The 14,460-nt window shown below is 40.8% G+C and overlaps 1 protein-coding gene across 6 annotated transcripts in view; it reads left to right on the top strand.

Moving 5' to 3' along the window:
• Positions 1-14,460, top strand: part of chl1b (cell adhesion molecule L1-like b) — a 61,739-nt gene that overhangs the window by 20,341 nt on the left and 26,938 nt on the right. For all 6 annotated transcript variants that reach the window (XM_042407615.1, XM_042407613.1, XM_042407612.1 and 3 more), the window contains exon 2: positions 12,696-12,886. In XM_042407615.1, the coding sequence (XP_042263549.1) occupies positions 12,787-12,886 (100 nt within the window). In that variant the 5' untranslated portion in view covers positions 12,696-12,786. The remainder of the gene's footprint in view (positions 1-12,695; positions 12,887-14,460) is intronic.

The following is a 14,460-nucleotide window of genomic DNA, read 5'->3' as shown; positions in this document are numbered from 1 at the left end:
TTTCCACCGCAGGATTAACTGTGTAGCGCGACGGGCTGCTCTGCCTCAATGGTCCTAAAGGGCTGACCCCAAGATGTGTGTGTGAAGAGGTGGCCAGCAGGACACTCCTTAAAAGGCTATTAGATCCTTACTGCTTATTATGAGTGGGCGTGCAACTAAATTATCTGCTCTGCTTTCCCTTGTCATAGGACTATAGGCAGAAAAAAAAGCTTGTTTTCTGGAAATAATTAATCCTCCTTGTGGGCATAATAGCACCAAGCAGAACAAGTTGCTAGCGCCTCGAGTGTTGAAACCTTTCAAACCCTTTACTCTGACAGGTGGGCTGCTACTGATGGAGATGATCATCTTCTCATTTAGCTCCCTGCCTGCAGGACCTTTCCATTAAATTACAACTGAACCACCCTCTCTGGAGAAGGGGATTTGATTCAGGCTAGAGTGTGCACTTGTGTGAGCAGGTTTCTGCATGCGTGTGTGTGTGTGTGTGTATGTTTGCGCACACAGTGTCTGTGCCAGTGTGTGCATGCTGATCCCTCCAACCTAGGCTGTGTGTCTAGGGTGTATCTCAAAGCAGAGCCAAGGCCGGTTACCATGCCTACACGTTTTACTAAGAGACACCGCATTTATCTTAATGAATTCATTTTCAAGCTTATGTTTGCCGCTGTATTCTCCGTCAGCTGTGTACACACTCTAAATAGCTGTGGAGTTGAGGCCCTTCCCATTGCTAAAAGTGACCTGAGGGAAATAGCTTATTGATTCTTGGGGGAAACATGATTAAATTGAGTTCTAAGTGGACACTTCATCTGAACTTGTCTACAAGAGAGAAGATGAAGTACAGGAGCCATTCTGCTTTTGTCAAGGGTCAGGTCTACAATTTCCCCTTGAATGCAGTTAATTGAATTGCTCCCTTCTATTTTTTTATTTGTATTATTTATATTTGTATTTATTCATTTATTTTTAATGTAATGTTCAAGTTATATTAAGTTCAATTGTATCTTGAGGACTATTGACATCTTACAATATTTTGAACTTGGATCATGTCAGATTACATTTACATTATTGTACTGACACGCACAATGTATTTTGCAAGCATATCATAGTTATAATTAAATCAATCGAACCAATATGCAGTTTAACATCTTGTAAAGGTCTTGTTTGCTTACGATGCAACCCAGCTACTGTAGGTGTTGTGCAGCCAGAGAGGGAACAGACGTTGTTGTGCACATTGTGTTCAGTAGGTGTGCTAATCAGGAGTAGAGATCCCCTGATCACTGCCATGATCGCTGAGCGCACCATCTGTGATGCTCTGATGGCCAGCAGTCTGGCTGAGAGAGCTGGATAACAGTCTGGTACAGTCTCTCTCCTTTGCAATCCCTGTTCTCACAGGCCTGCAGTCAGGGCTCTGCCTTCACACTCTCCTCAGTATGCTGTTTTACTGGACTTGAAAGTCTTGGGACCACTTAACACTTGCTCACAGGCACTGTTATAATATTAAACATTTTGTATAGTTCAGATAAACCACAGAATGTGTGCAGATTTCGAATGTTTTTTTGATTTATCTGTTATCTGTTGTTTGATCAGATTCTTTGTAGTGTGCCGTGCCGAATAAATCAGCTGTCAACATGGATCTGGAAATAATTGAAGAGACTATTAAAGTGCCACGGATAATAGGGGATTGCACACAAATGTGGGCAATTTCAATGCTGGAATTTTGTCTGTTTTTCATTTGCAGTAAACAGTACCAGTCACATTTCTGGCAATAATGCATGGGCTCTTGCTGAGTTCACATAGAATTGTAACTTGTTTTTAATGAAATTCCTAAACTGCGAAGTGACTGAAATATATAAACACGGTCATGTAGCATGCCGCAGTAAACAGCAACACAATGCATCAACCCAGGAAAACTTTTCAACAATACATACTTTTATTGATCTGTATGAAGTTAGGGGCACTTGTTACCATGGCAACTTATAAGAAAACCACACACGGAAATGCATTGGTTTTCATATTGATTCAGAGCTCAGAGAATGAAGCACATGGTATCAGCCAAAGGCAGGTTGCCCTGCTTCTATCTGCAAGTGCCAGGTTAGAGGCTTATTGACCGTTTTTGACAGACTGAGCAACAGACGATTTTTTGGTGAAATGGGCCGTGTGCCCAAAGTTCAATTAAATGCCTCACACTGTGAGTGGCCAGCATATATGCCAAATAGTGGGAAAAGTATAAATCAGGTCTTCGTGCTACCTCAGCAATCTGGTTGTCCTTCAGGGATATTGATGGCTTTACTTAAACTCATTTTTTACAATTCACTTTAATGCTATAACATTTATCTTATCCTGACAGGTTGAAGGAGACTTTTAGGTATCACGTGAGTGCATGCTTTGGAAACACATGGTGACATTTTGGGGTTTTAGTGGGGCCGTGAACTGCGGATGTAACCACCTGCATTTTTCTTTCCCTGCTCTCAAAGCAAACAGTGGGGGAGCAACGCGGCTTTGAATAGGCTTGTAGTTGTTCTTTGCTTTCCTCTCATTTGCTCTGGCTTGCCCAAGCGGGGCAGCAGGTCAAGAGAGCGTTATTTTAATTCCACTGACAAGATACGGTTGCAGACCTCCGTCTTGTAGCGCTCAGATAACATTTAGTGATTGCTGCTTGAGAGAGATAAGAGATATGTCATAAATTAAAGATGTTGTAAACATTTTATATGGGAGAGCAGCAGGGCTGCTACTAATGATTATTTTCATTATCAATTAATCTGACCATTATTTTCTTGATGAATCGATGAGTTGTTTGGTCTATAAAATGTCAGAAAGTGGTGAAAAATGTCAATCACTGTTCCTCAAAGCCCATGGTGACATCTTCAAATGTCTTGTTTTATCCACAACCCAAAGATATTTAGTTTACTGTCATAGAGGACTAAAGAAACCAGTAGGTATTCACATTTGGAACTAGAGAATTTACTCCAAATGATTAATGGATTATCAAAATAGCTGGCAATTAATTTAATAGTTGGCAACTAATTGATTAATCGACTAATTGTTGTAGCTTTAGGGCACAGTGGATTATCTCATTTTCAGTTGAATTTCTGAATAAGTCCCACCCAAGTGAAGTCAGACTGGATACTCAAGACCATATGAGACTGTGACAAATGACACATCAGGTGCCAGCGAAGCATGATGACAGCATAAATAAGCCAAATGAATTTATGAGAGTTTATTGAGTTGCACTTTCTTTCCTTGACTTCCTTTATGGCATTTTAACAATTGGTTCAAAGTGTGAATAAATGTTTATCTTCTCGCCTCTGTAAGTCATGTCCAAATCAGTGAATCAACTTGGGCTGGAAGTGTGAATGAGCCTGAGTAGCAGAGAGAAAGGGGAAGAGGCTTTCCCCGGGGCAGTGCCCAGGACAATGTCAGGTTTGTCTGGCCCGAGTGCATGAACACTAAGCTTTTCGGAACTGGCAGCCCGCCTCAGTACCTACCCATCTCTCCCAGCTTCCAGAGCTGTCCAGCCCCGGAGCACTAAGCATTTGTGTAAAGTTCATAAGGCTTCCCTCTGTTTGTGTGCCCATAATGGCAGCTCCATCCTGTTGTAACTCAAAGAGTGCTTATGGGCTCTGAGGGCCTGGCGCTGGCACTGCAGAGGCGTGTGAGTGTTCTCAGTTACTGACTTTGGCTGACTTGCTCATTATTGAAAAGACCAGTGTCTCCCGACAGCTCAGAATCTTAGCCCTCCAGTACCAGCATTTCCTTCATCATGTTCTCCGTATGCTGTTTAAACCCAATTTACTTATTCTAAACCTCAAGCCAGATAAAACGGAGTCAGTGCATTCACTTCAGACCGCTCATTTACTCAAATAACGAACCAAGAAAGCTAAATGAAGATATTCAAGATGACAGAGCCACAAATCAAAAAGGTTGAAATTAATTAGTTTTTTTTTAATGTGCACCGATCCCATAACAAGCTGCTAAATTACCAAACATATCTGCACACAATCTTCCCTCCACCGTTTTCTAACTGTCAGCATTTGTGAAGCCCAAGTGATAATAACCTTGTTATTTGTAGCTGCAGGTTCCGTTGAAGCAGCCATGCCTTTGGTTGGTTTTCCACCGCGGTTACGACCCACATCAGCATAATTCAAGCATGACCCTCCTCCTCCTTTTCATTTTCTGCCTTTCTCCCTGTTAAAACCTAAGTCTCAGACTAGGGTCCACACCATACATCATCCAGACTGAGGGTGCTTCCTCCCTTCCCCCTCCTGTGTGTGTGTCGTGGGAGAGAGACTGCGGTTTTTTGTTGGGCTGATGGAAGGCTCTTATCGACAGTCTCAGCAGTCTCTGTGCACCGAGCTTTTTCCCCTGACGTGTCACCCAGCCTTCCACTCAGTCCATCTGTGTAGTCATGGGGTCAGCCTCTCTGTTCAGCAGTGTGTGACAATCAGGTACACTCACATCCAGATGCCAACCAAACCAAATCCTTTTGCTTTAGAAAGATAAGACAGTTAGGAGCGTGCTTCAAAAGATCTAACAATGCTGGACTAATGCTGGGCGACAATCTTTAGCAGTATTAACAATTAAGAAGATTGACTGGAAGAAGATTGCAGCAGGAGCAAAACTCAACAGATTTTCACACAGCATGAGATCTTTGCTCACACCTACTCTGATGTTCTTGTGTCTCTTCAGTTGATTATTGCAAATAAACAGTTTTCACCAAGCCTTCAGGTGCAGCAAACATCTTTCATGACACTGAGGGGGGGCGAGATGGAACTTGCATTCCTCCACTCTCCTTTGTACACACCCGGTGAATAGCCTTTAGATCGGGCTTTGTGGGAATGATTGTCAGTGGCTTAATGAGCGTCTTTGCCAAGCTAGAGGCTTAGGCAACATATGTGACTACAGTGCTTCTGTTCCTCCGTCTCCAGCCTGTATGACACAACACAGAACGGGCTCGGCATTCTCCATTTTTGTACAAATCAGATTTTTCCTATCTTATGTTTTCTTTTTTTTTGTTGTTGTTCTGGAGGTTATTACCTGGAAGGGAATAGTTACTCCTCTCATGGGGACCAGAGCTGAATTAAATATTATAAATATCCTCAAGTATCTGGGGATGTCCGTAAAGCTGCTGCAGCACATTTGGGTTAAGCATGTTTTGGTCTTTCCACATGCAAGGAGATGCACAACTTTCTTCCTCTAAAAGCAAAAACACTGGACACTGGAATTAAAAGACAAAAAAACCAGATGGGTGACATGGTACCTTTTTTAGCAACCAAATTGCTCCAGTTACATCCCTATGACTAGTATTTAATATTTTTTTATAATCAGATGATCTGCTTGATAAGGGTAACCTAAGCATAGGCTATAGGGAGGAAAAGTAGTGAAAGACTGGATGAGTAGGTGAGGATGGGGCTCAAATGAGCAAAAAATAGAAATAGTAATTAATATCCAACATACATACATACATAAAAAGAATATAGACCTTTATAGGAGTAGGCTTCAAGACAACCCCCCCCCAACCTCCCCACCCCCCAAACAACACTATCATCATCCATAGCGATGTTTCACTGGGGATGTCATCATATTCTAGGTCGGTAGATATTGCCTAACCCTACTCTATGACTAAACAAAGTATTCGTCAGCACTTTGAAATTCTAAACAATAGTCACAGAAAAATCAACAGTTTGTGAACATCATGAGGCGCTCTTGTTTTATTTACTGTGATGTCTCATACATTCCAGATGAGGGTGACACTTGAACCCTAGAAGTAAAAGATGCTTTATATGAAAAGTTAAAAGTACAAACTGTTGTATTTTGAGTCTTAAATTTGGAATTGTGCCAGTTGAATAAGATTTAATGTAAGGAGTATGCACGGCATATTAAAAGTTCATTCATATAATGTAAGTAATGATACATCAGATAATACTGTGTATTAACTAAATAAACAGGACATTCATGAGACTAGACATAATTAAATACATAAATACACTGGCTGACTACACAGGTTGGTCAAGTTCAGGGATCAAATATCATCTTTTGTTGTACAGAATGAATCAGAGTTATTTAATTATAATTGACACAATCAGATTGAGTCATTAGTTGTATTTTCAGGCCTTGTAGTTTAGTATTTCATCTACAGTAGTAGATGTAGTGTATCCAATTTCACTTCAGTTCATTCCGTCTCTTGCCTTCTGCCAAGACAAATTTATGTCAAACCGACACTGAACTATTATGTGATGGCTGTCAAACTGACCTGTAGGCCTCCAATTAGATTCTTTTACTGAGCCATTGATTGTGGATTGAATATTTATAGTATGAGGTAGCTTGTTTCAGATCGTGATATTGTAAATACACCTGAGTCATTATGTGTTCAAAATATATTCCAATTGATATTTCCCATGTAAAAAGGAAACAATTCAACTACAGGAATATGTTAATTCTCTTGATATCCTGTTAAATAAGTTGATGATTATGTGTCGGACCCACAGTGTGAGCTACTGGAGCTTGGCAGTAAGTGTGATCAAACTCATTTGATTCAGTTGTTGGCTTTCATTGGTTTGTTTTCATTGGTTCTAGGCAGATCCTAATGTAACATCTGACAAAAAGAGCTGTTAGATTTGAGAGAGGAAAACATAGAAAGGCAAGTATGACACTCTGTCCTATCTTACTTCTGCCTTAGTCGTTGCTGAGTTCCCAAATAAATATCAAAGATGGAGTGGGATTTGTTTTAAAATGTTGAAATTTATAACCAGGTTGCATGTGGGAACGACTTTGATCAGCAGAGTTTGAAGACATTGCCAGCTGATGAAAATCTCGCTTTGAAAACCATTGAAATTGTTTTTGGCTGTTGAAAGTTTTATCCTGTTTTGAAGCAACACAACACTTTGAGGCTGAATAGTTTTGGTGGGTTTCGCAATGTTTTGTTTATAGACGATTAGCATCCAACTCATAAATACTGAGACTCTTCCTCGTTATATTTAAAAATGTGAAATCTTCAGTGTCTGGTCTTGATCTCATTCCATTTGATTTGTCTCAACACAACCTCGGCTCGACCCTGTTAAGTGATGGAGGGGCACAGGAACTGGGCCACATATCCGACAGCTGTGTCAAACAGCTTACCCAGAGTAACACTGTCCAGATGCTCAGCTCAAGCACGGAACAGGAAATTCAAATGCTGAATTACAGTCAGCACAGAACCTCTCATTTCACAGGCTGAAATTATGATTTTACTGTGTGTATATTAGACACCTGAAGGGATAAAAAAAAGAAGGATGAAGCAGCAGAGGAATTTCTATAAAAAATGTGGCTTTGCTGCTGCTCTGCGCGTGCTGTAGGGACATCAGAAATTCCTGGTTGTTGGCAGAAATAAATTGCTTCGGGGTCTGATGGAGGTAAGGATTTGGTATATAAGAGCCATCGATCATGTCTCGCTGTGGCACTGTTTCGTCCGGGGAAATTGCCAGCATCAGTCAGACGAAGTGAATGAATGTGGAGAGGAGCATGCTGTGTTAGCTCACACAAAATAATATTCCAGTCCCTGCAGTCCAACTTCTGAATTCATCTCTCTGCCGGCTACTCAGCGAGGATCACACACTAATGTGATTATTGTCCTGGGCAAGAGGCCACTCCTGTGGGACTTCAAAGAGAGCAGATCAGAGGAAAAATGAAAAAAAAAAAAAAAAAAGCTGTAAGCTGTGATGCAGACAGGTGCAGTGCACTTTGTTAAACTTTTTCTTTTGCCTCAAACACATTAACAGGTTCAAAGTGAGGACTCTGGCAGCATCTGTTCTGTGGGTTTAACATACATAGAACATGCATTCTGCATGATTTATTAGTCAAGTGACATGTTTTCATTCAGCTCATAAATTATGCAACAGACTAGAATTAAAAGTCATAATTTGGGGAAAACATAATAGTTAATTTATATGAAGATACTACTGAAGATAATGTTTATTCCTGTTTTGCTTGAAGATGCTCAGCAGAAGTTCATATTTTACTGAGACAAACAGCTTTCAGACACACAAAAGAGCAACAAATTAGAGGCTAGGGAAAGCCTTCATGCTCTTTTGGCCATGAAAGAAAAATGACAGGCTTTTAGCAAAATGAACATTACCAACAAAATAAAAAGTCTAGTCTGGTTTAGTGGTTGAAAACCTCTTCTGTTGCATTTTCATAGTATATCATACACACACTTGTTCCAGGATGTCTAATGCCAACTGCTGACATGATCAGTATGGAACTACTAGTTACATAAGGCTGTACGGGGGCACGATGGGATGTACACACCGCATCCTGCTCTCTCCCTGGTGAGGAGAGTTCATGTAGGGTCAGAGAGGTTGTTCCTCATTAGTTCATATAGAACACAGAGGTCACAGACCCCACAGTTCATCAGCGCACTCGCTCTATATCTGTCTCCAACTGAGCCTCATTCCTCCACATATGAGCTCCTCTCCTCATTCCTCCACCCCCAGCCTCATCTCTTCCCCCCCCCCCCCCCCCCCGTCATTCCTCTGCCCAGCCTCCAGTCCCCTCAGCCTGCTAAAGCTACACGCCCCTGAAATATTAATGGTATGATAATTGAACTGTCATGCTTTCTGAAGTGCAGTAAAATTGAGCAAAATCTCAATTATACAAGCATATTATCTAATATTGCTCCCACTTCCTAATCTCATTTAGCGTCTTGTTTCTATGTTTTTCCCCTGCCACTGATATTTTAATAATAGATGAATTGTATGGCCACGCTTGTAGTAGAATACTGACAATGCTTCTCATTGTTAAAGGTCACAAAACAATACTATTTTACATTTTGAAGAGTGAGAAGGAAAAACAAAATCTCCAAACACAGAAGAAAATTCATTTCTATATGGAAAAAAAAGTGGAAAAACCACATACACAAGCTTTGTTTTTCACCGAGTGCAAGATAGAGTGTCAGACAAACTAAATGAGCAATTTATTGGACAAAAAGAACAAAACGACGACCAAAAAAAAACAGCGCACTCATTACACACATCAGAAGCAGTGCGAGTCAATTGTAGCTTGGAGTTAATCAGCTTGGTCGTTGTTTTAATTGTTCTTGAATGATCAAATGGGAATCAGTGTGGAGGCATTATCAGGACTGTGAGAGGGGAGTGTGGAGCTGCTGTCTTCCCGTCGCAGGTCTTTAGCGAAGAGAATATTTTAATCCAGCCTGACAAGACGAGGATCTGCTTAATCCTATTACAGGCTTGCACATTAAACTACAGTAGGCCCACACTTCTCCGCCTGTTGTCTTTGTGTGAGAAAGCAGCAGATGGTGCCAGCTCAAGAGCCTACTGTAGTCAACTTTGAATGGTTGCTCTTGGACCCCACCCCGTTACTAAACAACACATCCACAAGTGTGTAGAATTTTCTAGGAAACAACTCGTTGCTGTGGAATTTTTTTTTTTCCTGAGATACTACTTACATGGCCTCAACAGTGTTTGATGTGTGTGATAATAAATGTGTAAATTTTTCTGTGGGTTAAAGTCAAGGTGTCACGCCACACCAGATGGTTGAAATATGAGAATCGAGAAACAGGCAGAGCTTGCTAATAATACTATGGAAGTTTGCCAGATTTTTTTTTCCTTAAGGAGAAAAACAGAAACTGCACAGTCATCAGAGAAGAGTGAAGAGAGAAGAGAATAGAAACTTCGACTTACTGTCAATAGGTTACATTCTTGACAACATACTAACAACCAGTCACAGAAATGAAGCTGTTTCAAACCACTCAAAGAGGAAAGGACAGGCTACTTCCCAAAATTGGCACATCAAGGTTGGTTGAGTTACCTAAACACACAACGTTAAAATTTTGGTATGAAAAGTCAAACACGGGAGAGACAAGTGCTCCCTCTGAGGAAACTTTGTCCTGGAAAACAAAAACTTAGCGGTCACCACAGCCTTAAATGTGAAGATCTATTGTGGTTAAACAAGGGAACAAGAAGTCTGCGTTCTGGCAATACTTTGCCCAGTTTGCCCATGCATTTACCGTCTCAGACACCAGCAATTAGACCCATCCCCTGGAATGAGAAAACTAAAACGTTACTACACATGATTTAGCTTTTTTAACGGCTCAAGTGACTTAATTTCTATCATGATGAATAAAGTGATTGTGATGAAAGATTTTTGCCTATCACCATAAGCCACAAGGTGAAGCAACATGTGAGCTCATAACAGGATTTGGGAAAGTTTTGAAATTGAAAACTAGCTGACTAGTTTTTTATTGTGACAAAGACATTAATGATGATGGGAATAATTAGGTCACAATGCTTTTGCATCACATTGGTCTACATTTGAAATGATTCCCTCTTGTTGACAAGGAGAAAGTTTGTCAGCGAGTGCGCTACATCTGTCACTCAGACAGAGCTTTAAAGTAGGGAGGCAGATTTCACTTGGCCCACATTGCTTCATTCCCCCTCTCTGTGCCCCCCTCCACCGCAGAGCTTCTGTCCCCTCTGAGCCTTGGCTGAGCAAGGTTAAGGTTCATATTGGCCTTCCCATAGCGAGCAGCTTTTAACCTCCTGCCAGCTTCATCAATCTCAGGCTGGTGTGATCGCTGCTGAAAGGGGCGGGGATTAGGAACAGCCTGCCGTCCTTAAATCAGGCGAGCTTGAGGGGGCCCCTCTCGTGTGCATATATATAGGTCCAATAGGCACCATACCCTATGACTACAATGTAGACATCATCGCTCACAGCAGTTAAGTCCTCAGCTCACCTCCCTCAACCAGATGGCTGAGTTGGTTCGCAATAAATGTTTAACAGGGGGAGAACAAATTAAATCAGAAGGCAAATGATCAAGCACAGTTTGAACAAAGTGTAATCCATCTAAAGTGGTGTTAGGCTGGTAAAGGGTTTTGGCCAGCACAATAACACAATGAGAACACATTGTCTTGTGGGGATTGTAACCCCCCCCTCTGGCTCCCCTCTTAACCAGGCCAATCTCACCAACAAAGCACAAGCCAATTAGCACAAAGCCCTTACCTTTTGATTTTAATCAGTGTTAAGCAACATAAATCAAAATGTCTGGGAAAGACTGAAACAAAAGGAAGCCTTAGGCATTTTTCTGGATGACTTATAACAGTGAGACACCAATTTCCAGTTAGAGATAAAGTCAACAGGCCTGAATAATGATTGAGTGGGGTGGATGTATATCAGGTACAACACTCAGAGTCTTGAACCTTGTTGGTAATGCTGTAGGCTGGTGGGGCAGGGGTCACAAGTTGGTTCAAAAAGGCCAGTATTGAGTCATAAGGACCCCAGACAGAGCTAATTTCATTAACATGAAGCATGGTGGAAAAGTTCAGAGTGCACGTTCATCTGAAAACAGGCTGCACCGAATGAATGAAATCGACTCTTTTGTTCTCTGGTCAATTATTCAATTACATCTCTTGAGCAGGAGTTTGACCTCAGTGTTTCCTAGTAGGTTTGTTAAGGCAGCAAGAAGATTAGAAAAGAGCCAGAGTTAGATTCAAGCACCATTGTGAGCACCTCTCTAGACATTGCACAGCTGGTTGAGCATGCACTAGTTAGTCTATATCTCCTGTCCTGGTTCCTGCTGCTTAAATAAAGTCTTAATAACATAGACGCCTTCTTTGACATTAATTGGACACCCTTTCACCACTCATACAGTAATTGCAATTACTGGACTTTACCATTGTGATGCCTGTTAAAAAAATTTCTATATTAGATGAACACCAGCAAAATGCCCTATAGAACAACAACCTTATGGTTTCACATTTCTCCTAATACTGATTATTTCTCTTATTGTTATGATGGTGCGTGTTAGCCGTCGAGCTAATTACTCCATCATGACCTACTGAGCTGGGTCACGGCCAACACGAGGAAGACTAATGAACGGACACCCCGGAGGGTTTACAGAGCACTGATACAGACACTAAAATTCCCATACATCGCTCTTTTCCCGTCCCCCTCCCTCCTCTAGTTCTGCACTCTGGACCAATCATGTGCTCATTATTGTCCAGACTCTGGTCTGTTAGCTGGAAAATGATCCAGCGCTCTGTTCTCTGCAGCTTGTCAGTGTGTGAGTGCAGACAGCTTACTCCGTCTGACTGTTAACTACGTAAGCTTATTTATGCCTCGCACCCCTCAGGCAGCAGTATTTGCTGCAATAATAGATAAATGTGTAGCTGCATTGTTAATCTCTTTTGAGTTATTATTATCAGAAACATGCAGGCGCAGATCAAAACAGCACTATGATTAAATCCGCAGAATATCTTAACTTTGATGGTAATTTTGATGTTGATTTCAATCTTGGCTCTATTTTGGAATGAATGCCATTCCCCCCCTCAGTAATGTTGAACATCTGCCATGCATTTATAAATCCACAGGCCCCTTCATTTGTTTATTTATTTATTTCCATTGTCGCATGAAAAATAGACTCCCTGCTACACACTTCCACAGACATCAAACTACAAAACAATTTGAGTCCCAAAGGAAGGGGGGGATGATAGGAGGCTTTAATGTCAATATTTCTTTGTCACAGCAAAATTTGAACTAGGACTGAACAGAGTCCCTGTTGATGCAAAGGAAAATGTGCCTGTTATGCCTGGCTGAGCAGAGAGCAGCCGAGCTCCCAGTCACGGGGGATTTGTTGTGTTTGGGGTTTTGCTTTCCGTCTGCCAGCACGTGGGTGGATTCATGGGGCCTTCTCTGTTTGTGTGCCGCTCTCACAGGTACATCACTTCGGTGCGCCAGAGACATGAACTGAGGACACAGAGGAGAGCACTTGTTTCTTTAAGACATCCGAGATCTACAGTGGAAATCATGAGGTCGCAGAGGAGCCCGGGAGCGGTCGTCGTGCTGGGCTTGACTACCTTTATTTGTGCCTTTCATACGACTACAGCCATTGATATCCCACTGGAAGGTGAGTGCTGAATTGTACTATTGTTCATCAGTAAGGAGCACATCTTCACAAAGGATGCAGAAGGATACACGTTTTCTTCAATGAATGCAATAGTTAAAGGTGTGGCTCATTCAAATAACAAAAAAATACATTTTCTCAATTACTCCAAGACGTTATCAATAGTTTTCACACTACATTATATTTAGAAATAATCTTTATACAAAAAAGATTACATAATTTTGTGGATTATCCACATGGATTAAGCCATGACTTTGAAAATCTTTTAGATAACACTAAGCTACGCTTTCTGTACTCCCAGCACAACAAACTCCTCCCAGCATTCCTCTCTCCAACTCTGTTATGGCTGAATATTTAGCTGATTTTGATAACAGCTCAACTCCCGTGAGCTTTCAGAACCAAAATTCTCCTTGAGTGAGACTTGGTTAGACACAATAACAAACAGACCAGATCAAGCAAAAGGTAAAGAAAAACAGTTTTATTTCTCTGTGTGGTCCTTTCCATAATGCTGTCAGACACTTATAATAACAATCTGAGCCTGTTAGTGGCAAAAACAAACACTTTTAGTAGACGTACATTGACAGGACGTTATTGCCCCAAATGATTACATTACAGCCTGTTTCGGGGCTGCCAGCTGCAGCACTCTTGCTCAATACTGGACCAATTACAGAAATTGTTTTCTTATTAGTCACTTAGACACAAAAAGATGGGTTGAAAATACTGAAGCTTCCCTTTAACATGTGTTTTAATACACATACAAGCTTCCATAGAAAAATAATCCTCATACAGTGCATGCTGGGAAGTCAGCTAATATGCTGATCATGTTTCTTTAGAAACATATTGTGATGAGGTTAATAGATTCTCAGCAGTACATCTATTCAAATCATCATTTCAAGTCTAAAGACTTTAAGTCAGAAATTTGAAATAATTAGAAATTTGAAATCAGGAAAACATATGAGTTAGTGATAAAAGATTTGTTGATTTGAATAAGTTGCTAGTATGATGTTTTATAGAGTAACCAATATGACTCGGCTGAATTTTGCCATAATAGACATGGAAATGTATCTCATAAACATACATTATAAGCTTCTCCAACAAAGTCAAGCATGAAGCAAGAATCTACAGTGGAGTATATGAACAAGAGAAGCTTATATGTAAGGAATCCGACACTTTCTTATGCTTAGCTATAGAAAAACTTGCCCTTGGTTTAACTTGAAGTGCTCTTATCAGAAAGTAGAGTTGAATAATTTATAGGTGAATAAATCACACCGTGGAGAGCAGTTACAACCATTGAACATTCTGTGAATGGAATATATTTACAGCTATTATCTGGTTTGAATCAGGTTTCTTGTTTCTTTTGTGTCAGATCTACATCTATCCCAGTGTCCTTGGAAACGCATATCAAACCTCTACCTCTAAATTATTCAGACATATCTTTAAGGCCTTGATGAAAACTGTAAAGACAAAAGCATTTTTGGGCTCAGTGATGTCACAATATCTTTTTAATTCAGTCCTCTGTTTAGCATTACTCATGTGTGTGTTTAAAAGGGTTTGTATAGAGAATGCTTGTGACATGA

This window comes from Thunnus maccoyii, chromosome 3 (assembly GCF_910596095.1).
Source record: "Thunnus maccoyii chromosome 3, fThuMac1.1, whole genome shotgun sequence".
Lineage (NCBI taxonomy): Eukaryota > Metazoa > Chordata > Actinopteri > Scombriformes > Scombridae > Thunnus > Thunnus maccoyii.
This window is presented reverse-complemented; position numbering and strand designations above follow the sequence as displayed.